The 17,040-nt window shown below is 40.7% G+C and overlaps 1 protein-coding gene across 12 annotated transcripts in view; it reads left to right on the forward strand.

Annotated features, from left to right (window-relative positions):
- Window positions 1-17,040, forward strand: part of myo3b (myosin IIIB) — a 98,846-nt gene that overhangs the window by 30,111 nt on the left and 51,695 nt on the right. For all 12 annotated transcript variants that reach the window (XM_061691741.1, XM_061691745.1, XM_061691747.1 and 9 more), the window contains 13 exons: window positions 1,358-1,442; window positions 1,533-1,649; window positions 2,759-2,863; window positions 3,155-3,238; window positions 3,344-3,546; window positions 4,117-4,215; window positions 4,293-4,407; window positions 4,511-4,637; window positions 5,465-5,675; window positions 6,321-6,468; window positions 7,765-7,918; window positions 8,009-8,097; window positions 9,599-9,728. In XM_061691741.1, coding sequence (XP_061547725.1) covers window positions 1,358-1,442; window positions 1,533-1,649; window positions 2,759-2,863; window positions 3,155-3,238; window positions 3,344-3,546; window positions 4,117-4,215; window positions 4,293-4,407; window positions 4,511-4,637; window positions 5,465-5,675; window positions 6,321-6,468; window positions 7,765-7,918; window positions 8,009-8,097; window positions 9,599-9,728 — 1,667 coding nt within the window. The remainder of the gene's footprint in view (window positions 1-1,357; window positions 1,443-1,532; window positions 1,650-2,758; window positions 2,864-3,154; window positions 3,239-3,343; window positions 3,547-4,116; window positions 4,216-4,292; window positions 4,408-4,510; window positions 4,638-5,464; window positions 5,676-6,320; window positions 6,469-7,764; window positions 7,919-8,008; window positions 8,098-9,598; window positions 9,729-17,040) is intronic.

Genomic DNA, 17,040 nt, shown 5'->3' on the forward strand with positions numbered 1-17,040 from the left:
TAGAACAAGTAAATAAAAAGGATGATGTGTTCAAATAAAGTGCTTAACTTCAAAATAATTCTTTTAAAAAACGAACAAAATACAGATAATATTTCATGTTTTGATCATATGGGTAGAAGCAAAACCATGCATTATAAAAATGCATAATACATAGGTACAGGGGTTTTCCAGAATTTTGAGGTCAACTTTGGGGTTGACTGATTATTATGACTTGATTATACATGGCTGCACGTTATACACATGAAATTACGGTACCTACTTCTTGCATATGCAATGCTATGAATATTCTTGCATTATTCACTAAGAAAGTAATTAAAAATTATTTTAACCCACACTAAAATGTACTGTGCTCCTCCTTGGCCCAATGAGTTTGTAGTTTTAGCATATAATTATTATTTTTAATTTAACCTTTATTTATGCTCCAATCCAGGTAAGGCAATTGAGAAATGTTTCTCATTTGCAATGCCAACATTACAAGCAGACAGCAGAGTAAAACAAAGCAAAATACAAACAAATACATACTACAACATACAAATGCATCCTACAGGCAACAGTGTGGTAGGGTTGCATAACAATACATCATAATGACATGGTGAGTAAGGCTAGAAACAGGTGCATTAAAAAATCCATACATTTTAAAATATGATCCTCTACAAAATGGTTGAGATGTGACTTAACAGCAAAAAAAAAAAAAAACTAAAAGTATTTTTGGTTGTTTTTATAGAAATACCCAGTTAAAGTTCATGAGGACATTAGATTCACTGTCTTTTTGGATTATTTTGTTTATTTTATCGCTGTTTTTTTTTTTTGTTCAATACATGGAAATGTTGTAAAATATATGCAATATTACATTAGTGAATATTTCTATCTTCTTCTCATCTGATTATTTGTTTTCTTAATGTGTTCTACTGATTGGTCGAGCAGGAAGTGAAGGATTTAACAACAGTCCAAACAAGTGGTGACAGTCAATCACAACAAAGATGTATAATTATTTATTAAAATAAAATATTTGATGCAGTTGACCTCATTAGATTTTTCTGGCATTCCTAATGCTATGGCCGCTGTGGCTACAAAGGAACATTTGAATGCCCATTTCACACATTCGGATCTCCCTTGAGCTTTTGCACAATTCTGCACTGACCTATGCCCACTGGGGCTCTTTGGTGCTGTGAGGAGTCAAAATGTAAGAATTAAGTGCACCGGGAGTTTCTGTTCACTTGGTCTCCCCTGGGAGGACTGTAAAAGGCTTTGCACAGAGGAGTGACCCATGTGCCTGTTCAAAGTGCACTTCCGTCATTTGATGGTCAGTTTAGAAGAGCCTCCGGCATGGTCACCTCCTGGCTTTCATCCGTTACAGGCACGAACGGATCAATACTCGTAAAACCCTCACCATAGAGAGCAGTCCCGACGATGATCTGGTCAACCTGGAGTTCTTAGACGAGGTGAGATTTAAGGTGTTTATCTCAATGCGCATTGATCGGACACAGATACGATGTTCCTTGAGGTAATGCGTTCTTCCCTCTTTTCTGCAGGAGATCATTATTGCCCATCTCCACAAGAGGTATGGCGAGCTGCAGGTGTACACGTACGTGGGTGACATCCTCATCGCGCTCAATCCTTTCCAGAACCTCAGCATCTACTCTCCTCAGGTTGGTTAGACAGTAGAGCAGTGTATCCCAACCTGTATTGAACCAAGGCATATATTTGACTTAAGAAAAGTCTCACGCCACACCAACAAACAAAAATGTCACAAAAAGTGTATATACAGTCTATACAGTTGGAGTTATGGAGAAAAAAAGTTCAATCTTGGTTTCATTGGACCACACACATTTTCCCAAACACGTGGGAAAACCTTCAGGCTTCTGCCAAAAAAAAAAAAAAAAAAGACAGGAAAAGCCTACTAGAATATCTGAAATGTATTTGGGTTTAATCAGAGGCACTTTAACTGTTGGCAGGTGTGTGCTGACTCACATTTAACATGAGTTTGAATGTGACTGGTTCATTCTGAAAACAGACACATGCCAGTTATAAGAGGGAGTGCATACTTGTTCAACCTCATTATTTTAGTTGTTGATTTCCCCTCTCGAAAAGTTGTAAAGGTTATAGGTCACATTAGAAGAAGTGAGTTTCGGCTTTTGCAATAGCGAGTCACTTGCATGATTTTTTTTTTTTTTTTTTTTTTTTTACGCCGGCCGTCCTTCCTGACGCAATCCACCCATTGTTATCCGGGCTCGGGACTGGCAGTAACTGGGAATTGGTGCACTGACCGCCGTCTGCGTGAAAGGCAGCAGCATGTACCACTAAACTCACATTAACGGTGTAAACATTTTCGATATAATTTACCTAACTTTATTTATTTATTTTTAATATCATTTGAACAGGGGTGTGTAAACCTTTTATATCCACTGTAGGTAGAAACAAAACAAAACATTATTTTTAGTGAAGTGAAATTGGATCATTTGTCACAGCACACATGATGATCTCTCACGGCACAATAATGTGCTGTGGCACAAGCGTAGTGCTTTATCTCAAAATTACTCTTATTTTATATATATATATATATATATATATATATATATATATATATATATATATATATATGTTGTAGCCAGTCAGTATGTCAAATTTGGATTTTTGGCCATTTCAATCTTTAAATTTCAACACAGCATTTAATGGAACTATGAGTTTACATTTGTTAATAAGGATATTTTTTTTTTTTTGCATCTTGCATGTACTGTAATTAATTGTCTGTACTTAGTTTTCAAAGCTGTACCATGGCGTGAAGCGGGCCGACAATCCTCCACACATCTTTGCAACAGCCGACGCAGCCTACCAAAGCATGGTGACTTTCTGCAAAGATCAGGTATAGCTCTTAATGAACTACAAACACACTGTTTAATAGTGGTTCTTAAAGTTTTTCCCCTAAGTACCATCCCAGATCTGGTCCCTTGGGCCTCAAGTTTGACAGATCTGCCTTATGGTATAAACTAGAACTAAGATTGCAAACACTGACCTCACAAATCTGCATGAATAGACAAAAATGTGATAGAAAGTCCATATTTTCTTCCCTTTAAACTTACTGTATCACGAATGTATTTTTGTATGAATGGGCTTATATTTTTTCCTTTGTATGGGTCTCTTGCTTTCTTTTTAGTGTATCATCATCAGTGGGGAGAGTGGTGCTGGGAAAACAGAGAGCGCTCATTTAATTGTTCAGCATCTCACCTTCTTAGGAAAGGTATAGCAGCTTAGTAGACAATTATCAATTATAATAAGTGTCTCAACAAGAAAGTACCTTCAGACAATAGCAGAAGTTATTAAAAAGACATTTTGGTGCATTCAGGCCAACAATCGGACTTTACGAGAGAAGATCCTGCAGGTGAATCCTCTTGTGGAGGCCTTCGGGAACGCTTGCACGGCCATCAACGACAACTCGAGCCGCTTCGGAAAGTACCTGGAGATGAAGTTCACGCCCACCGGAGCGGTCATTGGCGCCAAAATATCCGAATACCTGCTGGAGAAGTCAAGGGTCATCAAACAGGCCATGTTGGTGTTATTCACATTCTGCACTTATTCACTGTTTTTGTGCTCAGGCCAAAGCAATAAAAGTATTGATTAGAGCCAAGGAATTACATTGAAGTGATTAATGTAGACAAAAGTAGTGCTTTGCCGCCATCTTGTGGCTTCTTGCAGGCAATGAACTATGTTGGAGTGAGTTGAGGAGCTTCATTTTGACAAAAGTAGTGCTCTGTCACCATTTTGTGGCATCTTGATGCCAAGGAACTATGTTGTAGTAAGTTGAGAAGCTTCATTTAGACAAAAGCAGTGGTTTGCCATGCAACATTTTTTAAATTGAATTGAGTAAAAGGGAAATGAATTGTTGTTGAATTATATAAATAATACAATACATAAATAATACATTATTTTAGAGTTAAAATTAAATATTTTACATGCACATTTGATTACTTTAAATTTTTTTTTTACCTCTTTTATCCATGCCCTGGCCCATCAGTCTGTTTTAAAACTCAAATGTAGCCCTTTAGCACAAAGGGCTACACATGCTCGCTGCACTGTTGTTATTTTTCTTTTCAACCTGTTACTCTTGTTTTCTCTTAGGGGGGAGAAAAACTTCCACGTCTTTTATTACATATATGCTGGCCTTTACCACCAAGATAAGCTGAAGGCTTACAGGTTGCCAGAAAGGACAGCTCCAAGGTTAGCGCTGCACTCCAACGGGGAGATCAACATGCTGTCATGTTCCACTCAAAATATTAATATGAATAAATGTTCAGGTATATTGACAATCAACAATGCAAAGTGATGCAGGACATTGTCTCCAGCAAACTGTACAAGGAGCAGTTTGAAGTCATCCAGGAATGCTTCCGGAACATCGGCTTTACCGAAGAGGTATTTTTGCAATCGAGATCCGCTGTTTCCCCCCCCCCCCCCCCCCCCCCCCCCACCCCCCCTTTGCAGGTGTCAGTTGTGTCACCTCCTCTTTCGATTTTAGGAAGTCAACTCTGTCTACAGGATTCTCTCAGCCATAATGAACACTGGCAACATAGAATTTACCGCCATCACGTCCCAACACCAAACCGACAAGAGTGAGGTGCCTAATTCAGAAGCCTTGGAGAATGGTAAGATGTGATGGCTGCCTGTACGAACGAATGAGATCAAATGTGAGAGTTGTATCAGAAATCCTTTGGAGCAGTTTAGAATCAATATTTATCTCATAACATGACGAACATTTTTTTTGGAAACAATCCGCTGTTTGCTGCTGTAGCACCGGAATTTCCCGTCTGGGAATCGCTAAAGGATTATCTTATTTTATCCTGCATTAAAAACATAAGAAAATTATCATACTCAACAGAGATACTGATTATTAAATGCACTGGTAATGTTTGGAGATGGTGTTTGTTTTTAGACGTGTTTTGCTTGTCAGAGTTGAATCATTGACTATAACACGTTTTGCTCTGACCAACCAATCAGAGGAAGGAAAAATGCTGATGACATCGACGGCCAGCTCACTGGCCCTGTGATGACAAGTTTGAAGTCTGATTGACTAAATAAACAATCCCACTGCCAATATACTGAAAGTTACCGCTTCTCTAGGCTCTGGGCAGACTAGATTGACATGGCAACACATCGAGGCTGAAATCTGATTGGACCAAATAAATCTTACATCTACATACATGTACTGGAAGTAGTGCAGTCTAGAGAAACATTACAAAATGAATAGAATAGACTATTTGGGAATAAATTATTACAATTGTATGGAACTAATATAAGAATGTAGTTTGTAAGTATAGGTCAGTGCTTCTGTTAGTGTTTAGGCCAGCAGAGAAGGTTCATCACTGACTGTCCTGCACCATTAACAGCATGACGCATATATCATGTTTCAAGAAAATGTCCCTCTAGGCATCTACCAAATTCTCCTTCTTTTTTTTTTTTTTTTGCTCTCCAGCTGCTTCCCTGCTCAGCATCGGTCCCGAGGAGCTCCAGGAGGCGCTGACCTCCCAGTGCGTGGTCACCAGGGGCGAGACCATCATCCGCACCAACACGGTGGACAAAGCTGCCGACGTGCGGGACGCCATGTCCAAGGCCTTGTACGGCCGCCTGTTCAGCTGGATCGTGCACCGCATTAACACTTTGCTGCAGCCCGACATGAACATCTGGTGAGCGGGCACGTAGGTGATGAACATCCGTGTGGACGTCCTCCGCTCCCACAAAGCACCGGTGACCTTCGTAGATGTCTACAGAGCTCATTGCAAACACACAGAGGAGAATATCAATGCGGGGTGAAAAGAAAGTTTGAATAAATTTTTGATACCGATTCCGTGCAGAGAAAATAATTTTCAGATGATTAGAAAGACTTCAGAGAGACTACAAAGAGGCTGTTCATTGATCCAAAAGAGTGTTTTCATAAATATGTACGTCAAACGTCAAGGAGTCTAAAAAGACTACATCCCGTCTCCCCTTTATATGCCTTATTGCCATTAATAACCTGATAGCAATGGCAGAAAATGACCTTTAAACAGTACTACTCCAAGCACTACTCAACACACAATACACTGTAGAATTCAAAGTTTGAACATCTTGAAAATGACACATGGTGAAATCAATACACAGACAAGCAGAAACCTTGATGATGCGCTGATTTTGTCTTTCCAAGCTCGTGTTTATGACTTCCCAGCAGCAGGCAAAACAGTATTTGGGTTGAACTTGGATTGTCATGAAAATTTTATTAATATAAATGGCTGCTGGGATTTGCTCGCTGTGTTCTAATAAGTTTGTTTGTCCTGCTTTTTGTTGCTTTGAAGCGCCGCAGAGAGCGGCATGAATGTGGGAATCCTGGACATCTTTGGCTTCGAAAACTTCAAGAAGAACTCCTTTGAGCAATTGTGCATCAACATTGCGAATGAACAGATCCAGTTTTACTTCAACCAGCATATATTTGCTCTGGAACAGGTGAGTTTGACTTGAAAGCCGGCTTATATATGACTTCATTGATGCTTTGGGTTTCGGGCATTTTTCTATAATATAATACAATGCTATAAGTGGCGATGGGATAGAAATACTATCAAAACAACAGGTTCTGAATATTTACAGTCTATTATTACTTTGTTTGAGCAGGGGTGTTCAAAGTCTGACTCGGGCCGTTTTCACGTTTTTTTTTTGTTGGCCCCCAGCATATTCTAATAATAGAATTAAACACGGCCTGCTTCAAAAGGTTATGAAAAAAGTTGCACACTTGTTTATTATTGATTACAAATAAGAATGTAACAATAGTTAAATGTTACAAGAGATCACCGTTTTTTCAAAATATTTTTTTTATATTGCACCAATACACTGGTGCCTTGACTTATGACTTTAATTCCTTCCATGACCGCACTTGTAACTCAAAACACGTGTATATCAAATCCTCTTTCCCAACTGAAATGAATGGAAATGCCATTAATCTGTTCCAGCCCCACAAATATCAGCAACAATTTTTGGGAATGAAAATGGCACTCTACAGTTTTGTACCTTATAAAAACAGAGCAATGACTAAAGTAAAATAAAATGTGAAGAACTAAACAAACAAATAAAAGAGCAGATGCTACATTGAGAAATTCTGCATTCTGCTTCTCATAATATGTGGAAATAAACCCAGTTTATACTGCACAATAAAAACGACCAGTAGGAGTTCTTTATAACCTATTATTACATAATTATTTCACTGATCAGGCCTCAAGCGGTTGTAAAAAGTTTTTCTTCTATAAATACTTGACTGATGTAGGCCTTGTGCTCAGTGCAAGTGGGATTTTTATTTGGTGTGCTTGTCGCCAGAATTGTTGTACACACTCACTGAGTTTATTAATGATTTATACATGAGGATGGTTTAGATCCAGTGGTTCCACTTTATTAGTCAAAATATATATTTCAAGCAACTTTTGATGTGAAATTAAATAGATGCAATAATATGATAGGACTCTGGGTTATTTGCAAATTGAAATAAATTATGAATAAGTAAGTGGCACTATTTGTTAGTTCAGAGCTGTGTTATGCATTCAGTAAAAGACCGTATTATGCTGTAACTCCAGCTATACACACACGCACATGCGCGCGCACACACACACACACAGACACACACACAAACAGAGACACACAACAAGCCGCAGCTGCGTGGTTCGCTTGATTAGAAACTTGCACAAATAATATTTGTTTAATTGGGTCATTTGGATAACTCATTAACAAGATTGTTCCAAATTCCCCGGCTGGTAGATGGAGTACCAGAGCGAGGGAGTGGATGCCAGCCTGGTGGAGTACGAGGACAACAGGCCCATCTTGGACATGTTCCTGCAGAAGCCCATGGGTCTGCTGTCCCTGCTGGACGAGGAGAGCCGCTTCCCACAGGCCACCGACCACACGTTAGTGGGTGAGGACGCAGCCACGAATACCGCTAAATATCATAGGTCAGTGTCCTCTGTTCAACATGATAGATTTTTCTGTTCCATCGTGTTCACAGATAAATTTGAGGACAATCTGCGCTGCAAGTACTTTTGGATACCAAAACGTGTCGAACTTTCTTTTGGAATTCTGCATTTTGCTGGAAAGGTATTTCATGACTCTTTGTGATATGTGCATTAAGTGTCTTGTGCAGTTTTATCAGCATCTCTGACTTTGAGGCCCCATTTCTACTAAGCAGTACAGGTTGGTATAATATGCAACTGGGTCAATATCACTACGAAGCGCCTTTGGTGTCCTCATCACAATCACTCAGTCAACATGAAAATGTAGCAGAATAATGAAACTATGAGGTCATATTATAAGTACTCAAACATTTGCGCACATACCGTTACCATGCTCCCAGTAAAATTAAACCTCACAATTTCACAAATTGTCTGAAAGTAAGGGTACCGTTACTTTAGAATAATGCGACTCGAGTAGAAGTAAAAAGTAGTCCAAATAATTACGTGAGTAAAAGTAAGTATTCAGTGAAAAGACTACTCGAGTACTGAGTAATTAGTGAGTACCTTCTAATTTAGGTTTTTAATCAAAGCGCAAACGGCAAACAATAGCACTTTAACTGAAAACAGTGATCAATTGAATCTCTATAAAATCATAAATTAAGGAAACTTCTGCCACAAGAAACTGTGTTCAATTAACTTTCTTTGTTTACCCTAATGAAACAGCACAATGGTCTCACCACAAAGAGTTTTTATTTTTCTGTTGTTTTTACCAGGTTTCACAAAAATATGTCATCTTTGAAAACTGCTTTGCCTTGAGGACGCAGAGACTTTGTGTGCAGTCATCTGACTTGCGCGTCTGCATTTGACTGGTCAAATAGAGTCAAACGTCACTAGTCGTTCCGTTGGAGTCATGTGACAGCTCCAAGGTGGAAGTCTGACGTGACAAACCAAAACAAATTTGTTGCGCAAGCAATAGTAGATAAAAAATAAAAGTAGCAGGTCGTATGTAGCTTCATAATAACGGCGTATAAAAACACCATTTCTCCAAAAATGCTCATGTAAAAGTAAAAATTATGTCGCATTAAACTAGCCTGAAAAATATAACTTATCAAAAAAACTTAAATGTAATGGAGTAAATGTAGGGCGTTACCACCCACCTCTGTCCGCAACTCACCAATTGCAAAAGCACTGGAGCATAATTCCCAACAGCTTTGTTGCGGCACATAAGTATGTATAAAATGATCCAATTTCACTTCATCGGCCCAAAACCTATTATTCAATTGCTACAAATAATCTATCTTTGTTCATCTTTCTATGCAAGCGACTTATAGTGACAAGCAGAACAATTCAATTATCTTCCACTAGATGGCAGAAGGTACAATTAGCCTGTGTATCCACCTGTTGCCATTTATACAACAGGGTCATGGCTTTGTATTCAACTAAACAGGCCCAGATTTCACACTGAAAAGGTACATTTGTGAGGTAATTGAGACGAGATCATCAGCGTTTCAGTGTTACACTTTTTTTGTGATTTTTCTCATGTAAAACGGGTGCTTTGGCTCAATCAAAAATTGGGAAACATTGGTCTACAGCCATGCATTTATAGGTGGTTTTGTGTGATCATCTTCTTCCATCTGACTCGCCAGGTGATGTACAGCGTGAATGGATTCCTGGAGAAAAACCGAGACACTCTCCCCGCAGACATCGTGGTGGTGCTGAGAACGTCGGAGAACAAACTTCTGCAGCAACTCTTTTCCAGCCCCTTGACTAAAATAGGTATGACACGAGTTTTACTAGCAAATACAGATAGCAAGCACGCTCACTCACATGACAGTGATGCCTTGAGATATGAGTGACCCGATTAAAGATTTTCAAGATACGAGCCATCATTCGGCTTTTTATTTTTACATTTTTTGCTTTAACTTGCCTTAACTTTAATTTAAATGCGAGCGCCGTATGGAGGCAGTGAACTTAATTTAACTCGCTTCACAGTAAGCAGCAGTTTCACAAATAATGAACAATTCAACAAACGAGGTTGGTTTTATGTTGTTTAACGCGACTCTGTTGAAGTTTACTGTAATAAAAGTCGGAGAATTACACGATATGTATTTCAAACAAACACATAGCTTAGCCTTTCGTCCGCTAGCTTAATGCTAAAGCTAACACATATTGGAAAACACGTATATCACCCTTTATGCAACTGATATTTGAACAAAAACGGTGCGGCAATGCTTGTAGAAATGCAATATAACAGTACACACAGTCATGCATTCTTTATCCTCTGTGGTGAGCTGGGAGTAGTTGAGACGTCTATCCTGTACAAACAGACGTCTATATACAGACTGTCTGTCTTGTACTGCCCTCAGGTGGCCAAGGCGGGCAGCAGCACAATGGCCATTCAGGCGATGCAAAGTGCAGTTTCATTATGTCATTTGTGTATGTTTTTATGAAATACAACATTCTGGAGGGCTATTTATCTCATTTAAAAAACACATTGCAACGTTCTTTGTCAGTTTTGTGGGGATGCTGGAATGGATTACATTACATTACATTGGGGAAAGATTTTTTTGAATTGAGATACACGTTATTTGAGTTACGAGCTTGGTCACGGAACGAATTCAACTCCTATCTCAAGGCACCACGGTATCGACAAAGCAGTCTAAGGCAGGAACATTACTTGCACACTAAGCAAGGTAGTATCGGGAAAGTTTTGGCTGAGACAAAGTATTTTTATACAATGACTGTATTAGTGTGCAAATTGCGCTGTCGTCTGCAGCCTCCGTAGACGTGCAGGTAAGTGGGTTTCTTAAAGACGCGGTACCCAGGCGCCTCCCGGTCCGCCTTTTCATTTTGAGCCGTCCTCGGATAAAGCTGCGCTCGCCATTATCTCTGGAGAGGCTCAGCTCTCGGCGTGGCGCTCTGTTTTTATTTTCACTAAGCTGTCCCTCTTGGATTCCCACTGCTCAATGCTACAGATTGTGGGTGCACTGGGATATTTTTCTGATAAGGATTTCCTAATACCCAGAGGATGAGGAAACAGTATTTAGCAAACACAAAAGGAACTCTTCCCACCTCTTTTCTGTTGGTTTAATAGCAGTAGTAATGTGCTCGTCATTAGCCCGAGCCGGGGGCCTCGTGGTCACTTGACTAAGCTGAAATACTCGTAGACGTGTTGAATTATGAGGTTCACACTCTCGCCTTTTTATTTAATCTCAGCCACGATATGTGGTTTACTTTCTTTTTGAGGAACCTGTAAATGCCCGCTTTCACTCCTGGTGGCATTTAAAGAAAAGCTTCAACCCACAAAAGACACCTTAGCAGAGAATCCGGGAGAAATCTCCGCAATGTGTGCGTAAACTTCAAGTGCGGGTTGTGCACAAGGGAGCCTTCAGCCACGCGCTTTTTCTTGCAATTAACAGCTTCACGGGAGAACAGCCTATAAATGCTTCATTTCCGCACGAAGGAACTGAGTACCGACTCAAATGTGCTGTAATGTTTATTGCTGACACTGTGTCAATTAGGTCTAAAAGCCTGTTTATTTCATTTGCTGCCACTTTGCTTTTGGTTTGCCCTTGTTTCTAAAGGCGGTGATCATTCTTGAAACTTAAAAGCGGCCATTTTCGTCTGATTTCGGCGGTTTCCAGCGGTGAGCTGAACAAACATCCCACTTTTGCAACATTTTTACAGTCAATGACGTACTGTCACATGAAGTTGGAGGTTCAGTTGTCAGCAGTATTACATCCTGTCACAGTGCAAACCATCTTATTTGATATTAAAACAAAACAAAACATGAAAGACTTCATGTTTTATCAGTCACGAAAAAGATGGTACGCCATTTGAAGAGAGATATACTAAGAGAATGAAGTCTATTCTTCGGGGTATATTTTCCCTGGCAAGAGGAGGGGTGGATTAATTTACATTTTACTCCGTATTATAGATTCACTGTTATCTGGGAAATTAACATTATCTGAGAGGGGAGGGATTCGATGAAATCTGTTTTCTAAAACCAGGGTGGCTGCCTCCTCACAATGTCACCACTAGGGGACACACATCCTGCAATCGTGGGATGTCAAAACACGCTCGCAGAAGTATGCAATACACATATCAAACCGGGGTTATTAATTCCCTGCATCTCCTTATACATTAAATCACAATCTGTAAGTGATTGAATGCAATTTTCTACCTGCTCATTCCGCATGCCAGACCCAAGGTGATGCTGGGACTAATGACACCGCAGGAGAACCGTGGCGGAGGGGGGCTGGGGTGGGGTTGTGGGTTGCATGGCCCCACAAAGTAAAACCTTCCGCCGTGCTCATTGTGTCTCCTTGAAGCTCGCACATGTGGTGCTGTTTTGTCAGAGGAAACGGGAAGTCTTTGCATGGACAAATTCCTGAGCACTGAGGCCTCAACCAAATCAGGGGGATCACAAAGTTTGAATTGGCTGGAGATTGTCCTGGGCTCCAGGAACCTGCGGTCAATGTGTGTGTGCGTGCATGGGACTGCCTGGCCCTGCTGCTTGTAGGTCAGAGCAATTCTGCACACACAGAATGGCATACAGACTCCACAAAGTTACAGTATATGACATTTGCATAAGCGATGCACACGCGTACCGATAATCGGGCCGAATCCGAGAATTTCCGAAAAATACAGTGGTGCCTCGAGATAGGAGATTAACTATGTTTTCCCATTGTAATGAATGAAAAATACCATGAATGTGGTCCAGATTTTTGTAATGCGTTTTTTAATGAGGAAAATAGCACTCTGAATATTGTACTTAATTAAAACATAGTAAGTAATAACATCATTATATAGAATGCAAGAAATTTAAAAAATGAGTGCGTCATGATTCATTCATTGCGGCTCCTTCTGGTGTGTGCAACTTGGCCATCGGGAGGCAGTATAAAACAGTCAAGCAGACAAATGAAGAAGAGTTTCACTCAACTTCTGGGAGTCATTAATCTACAATATTATTAGTTATTTTTTTGCAGAGGATAAAGAAAATGTGGATTGTTTTAGCATCTGTCTACATGTGTTGCTGCAGGATTTGTGTTCATATATCTGTTCCTTAAAGTGTTAACACCGCCACATAGATGGTTTTGTTAGTCTGTCTATGATGTTTCCCGTGTTAGCATGAAGCGAGCTGACTTTAGATCAGATCAAAGATCCCCTATTTTTGGTTATTTAGACCTCCGTAGAGTGACTCTCTAACATGGACTTAGTATAAAAGTGTGAATTTCATAAAAACAAAAAACAAAAAAAAAAACCACCTTGGTTTTGTCATACGAGTTTCCAGAAAAGGTCCCTCTGACAGCTACTTCTGTTTGACCCAGTTCTGTATCTGCTTTGTCTCTATTTAAGCCCGCCCCCTTTCCTCTGGTTGGTTGCCTCCGTGTAGAAGACCCACTTGTGGGAGCGCACGTCTTTCTTATGTTGACAGCGCTGGGTCGGGAGCGGAGAGGTAGGCGGAGAGCTTCGCTAGTGACCTAGATAACCTCAAGAACTTCGAATGACCTGGTTTCAGGCCTCTCGGCAGAAAAACGTCTCATACTCAGGAATGCATTGATGGTTTAAATTCATATTTCACATGTTTACTGAGGCACCATAGAGTCAATAGTAGATCTCGAATAGCAGAAAAAGTTGGTTTGGTGAAATGTGGCATCTTTAAGCAATCTTTTTTTTTTGGGGCTATTGTAATGTCCTTTCATGTGGGAAAGGAGAGCAACCGTTGTGATGCACTTTCAGTTGTTTATTAAATGCCGGGAGAATGGTATACACAAGCAGGAGCTGCTGTCAGCCGCAGCTCACATCCAGACATTCACACTTGCCACCGTCAAGCCCCGCCTCTAAAAGCTACACAGACACTACAATACATACCTTTTTTTCCTATACATTTTTACGCTTGCAATTGTTGTTTTTTTTGGTGTTAAAATACATTTGCAATCTGTTTAAAAGTTGTGTTTTAGTATGTTTTAAATTTGTTCAAAGCGTGCGGGAGAGGTGAAACTCGATCACTGATTTGCACCAATTGCGGTTCTGACTGGAACGTATTCCCCGAGGTTCACTGTACTGCAAATTGCAATTCTAGTAACTTAACAATTCAAAGTCACTCTTGCAATTTCAAACCTGTACTTTCAGTAGGAGTCCGGGGTTACAAGTTCAAGCTCGTCGAGTGTGTTGAAGAATCTACAAAGAGTCCGTGTAAAGATGTGACAGTTCTGCCATGCCCTGCTTCTCCTTTTGTCTCTGTCCATGTTAGGAGACCCTTTCTATCCCCTTTGTGTGGAAATGACAGGCTTTATCCAGCCGTATGACACTTTTGACTCTTTGTTCTCTCTCAGTGAAACTTTTCTTTATTTATTTTTGGAGTACAGTTGGCATAAATCACAGTGTTTCTCAAGAAAGAGAAACACTCCCCAAGTACTACTTTTGCTCAATTTCTCCTCCAATTTAAGTGGTATTGGGGAAATGTTTGGAGTCAGCAGTGGGATTCTGACGGCGCCGACTCCCCTAAGTCACATAGTGGTGCAACATCCTTTGATAAATGCAACACTGTGTTGTGTCATTTAAAGCCAATTACACCATGCTTTTATGATTGATCGGCTCTGACAGTGGTGGATTCCATTTAAATCAACAGTCCCCCGGAGCCATCTCTAGGCGGGTGGGGAGGGTGTCGGCGGCGTGGGTGACGGTGGGGGCGTTTTACGGCTGCTTTAATCTCATTTGCTTGGCTGCTGAGTTGAGTTTCTAGATCGGGTGTTCAAAAAGGGAGCGGGAGAGCGCCGTCGTGAGCGTCTTGCTCACTCAGCTAACCATCGCCACTGCGATTGTCCCCCCGCGTCGACAGCTCGATCCCCGGTTTCTGAAGTACAAGACGCACACTGACACACATAAAGGCGTGCAGGGAGATGTCACATTCAAGTTGGGATTGCTTTTTAATCCCAGGCACATTGACTATTCTCGTCAATAGAAGCCCAATACAAGTGCCATCTTGAGCTTTCGTTTGCCCCCTTTGGGATTCTTGCCAGGTTTAAATTTCACTGCGAATGCACAGATGCCAACGATTGCGTTTTCTCACTCTGCAAACTCTTCCCCTTTTCCCCCTGACGTATTTTTAGTGTTGTGTTAGGCTGGGGAGAGGGAAGTATGGGCGTTCCTGCTAAAGCTACTGCACCCGCGACCCGACCTCAGATAAGCGGTAGAAAATGGATGGATGGATGGATGGATGGATGGATGGATGGATGGATGGATGGATGGGTGTTAGGCTCGGAAGGGCATGCCAAGAGCCACACGCTAAAGTGTAAATGATCTGCAGGACACTCTTTGAACCCTTAAGGCTAGGTTCACACTGTGGCAGGCCATGTATTTGGTACCTGGATCTTCAGTGGGGACTTACCCGACTTAATAAATTTAGAAATTAGTCAAGTCAGTTTTATTAATATGATGCCAATTTAGAACAGAGGTTCTCAATGCACTTTACAAACTGAGCAGGTCAAAGTACCACACTCCTTATATGTTATACATATGTACTATAAATAAGAAAACAACCTGAACCCAACATGTGCAAGCACTTGGTGATGGAGGCAAAGCAAAGGGAGGACAATGGGCACAACAACAGTTTAAAAAAAAATCCAGTACAGTGTATTTGTCAAGTACAGTTCAGTTGCCTTTAACTTTAATGTACAGTAAATACAGTACGTTTGCATTTCATATCTTAGAACTGTTTGTTTTCTAACGTTTTTTTAGGCACAATTTTTTTCTTTTGTTTTTACTGAATCATTGTTTAAGTACAGATTTTATTTTCCTAGATTTAAGTGGAGTGTTAATGTTCAAAGTGTGCATACAGTAATATTAAATATACTTTTAGGAATAAAACCTGCCTTGTTTTTCCTCCTGTATTTTAGCATTGGGTATGAAGTTGGAAAGCTAAGTATTTTTTTGAGGTGGTACTTGGTGTAAAAGGTTTGAGAATCACTGCTCTTGTCAGCACACTTTGGTTGGAATCAGTGCGGTATGGTTGGCTTCAGTAGGGTCGATCGAAACGTGCTGCTGTCCATTGATTGGTCCGCAGGGAATTGTCACAATGGAATGGAAAAGATGAACTGGAAAAAAATAAAAATGTGTGGATAACAGGGAGAGAGTTTGTCTATTTTTTTTTTGGATGATGTCAATACTTTATCATTTTCTTTTGGCAAATGTCGTTATGTCTGCTATTTACGTAGTCGATCCAGTGTCACCATCCTGTCTACGCACCGCACAGTGGAGACATAACCCTGATCAGGATTTAAAGATGGTTAGTGGCCTGCCCTGACCTTAAGTTCCCCTCACCAACTCTCTTCTTAGCTTTTTAATCATTCCACACTTATTTTATCCTCATTATTAGATACTTCAAGAAACCCCTTTCTCCACCGTCAAAGGACAATTCTTCCCCTTTTCAGGCTTGTCTGTGTTTGAATTCTAATATTCCACCTCATTAGAAAAGTTCCCATCTGGATCTAAATGAGGTCTTCATTCAAGCCGGACATCACAGGTGCTCCCTTGGATTCATGTCCCAGGAGGCAGACATCTTTGAGGATGCCGACTATTAACCCGCGCTCTAATCATCTCGTCAGGAGGGGATAGGAAACTCGCTAGCAAGAATGAATTAATGTGACCCGCCGAGGAATACGGCAAGAAAGCAAGCGAGTGTCCATTTGTCAAGGCGTAGGTACCACTGGTACAGTTTCCGCGGCGGCTGCGCAGCCCCCTTCATCTCGCCTTGATGGTGTCACGGAAGTGAGAGGCGTGAAAGCGCAGTGACACTTGGCGAGCCCGTTCCACCCGCAGCCGCTAATGCATCATGACAAATGTGCTCAGATGATCTGGCCCAGCAGCGCTAATGGGGAAAGGGGAGAGCGCGCTTCATTTGCACAAGACCCCTCCAATTAATCCAAGCAGCTTTACTCTGGGCTAATTGGAGCGGGGCCCTCCCTGCCCCGTGTGTCGCGAATACTGTAAATCCGACACAGTTTAATAGCTGCTCTTCTCTTTTTATTTTTTTGTTTTTGTTTTTTTGCTTGCATGCGTCTCTGATTGTTTAATCCGATCGAAA

The sequence above is a fragment of the Phycodurus eques genome, chromosome 12 (genome assembly GCF_024500275.1).
Source record: "Phycodurus eques isolate BA_2022a chromosome 12, UOR_Pequ_1.1, whole genome shotgun sequence".
Lineage (NCBI taxonomy): Eukaryota > Metazoa > Chordata > Actinopteri > Syngnathiformes > Syngnathidae > Phycodurus > Phycodurus eques.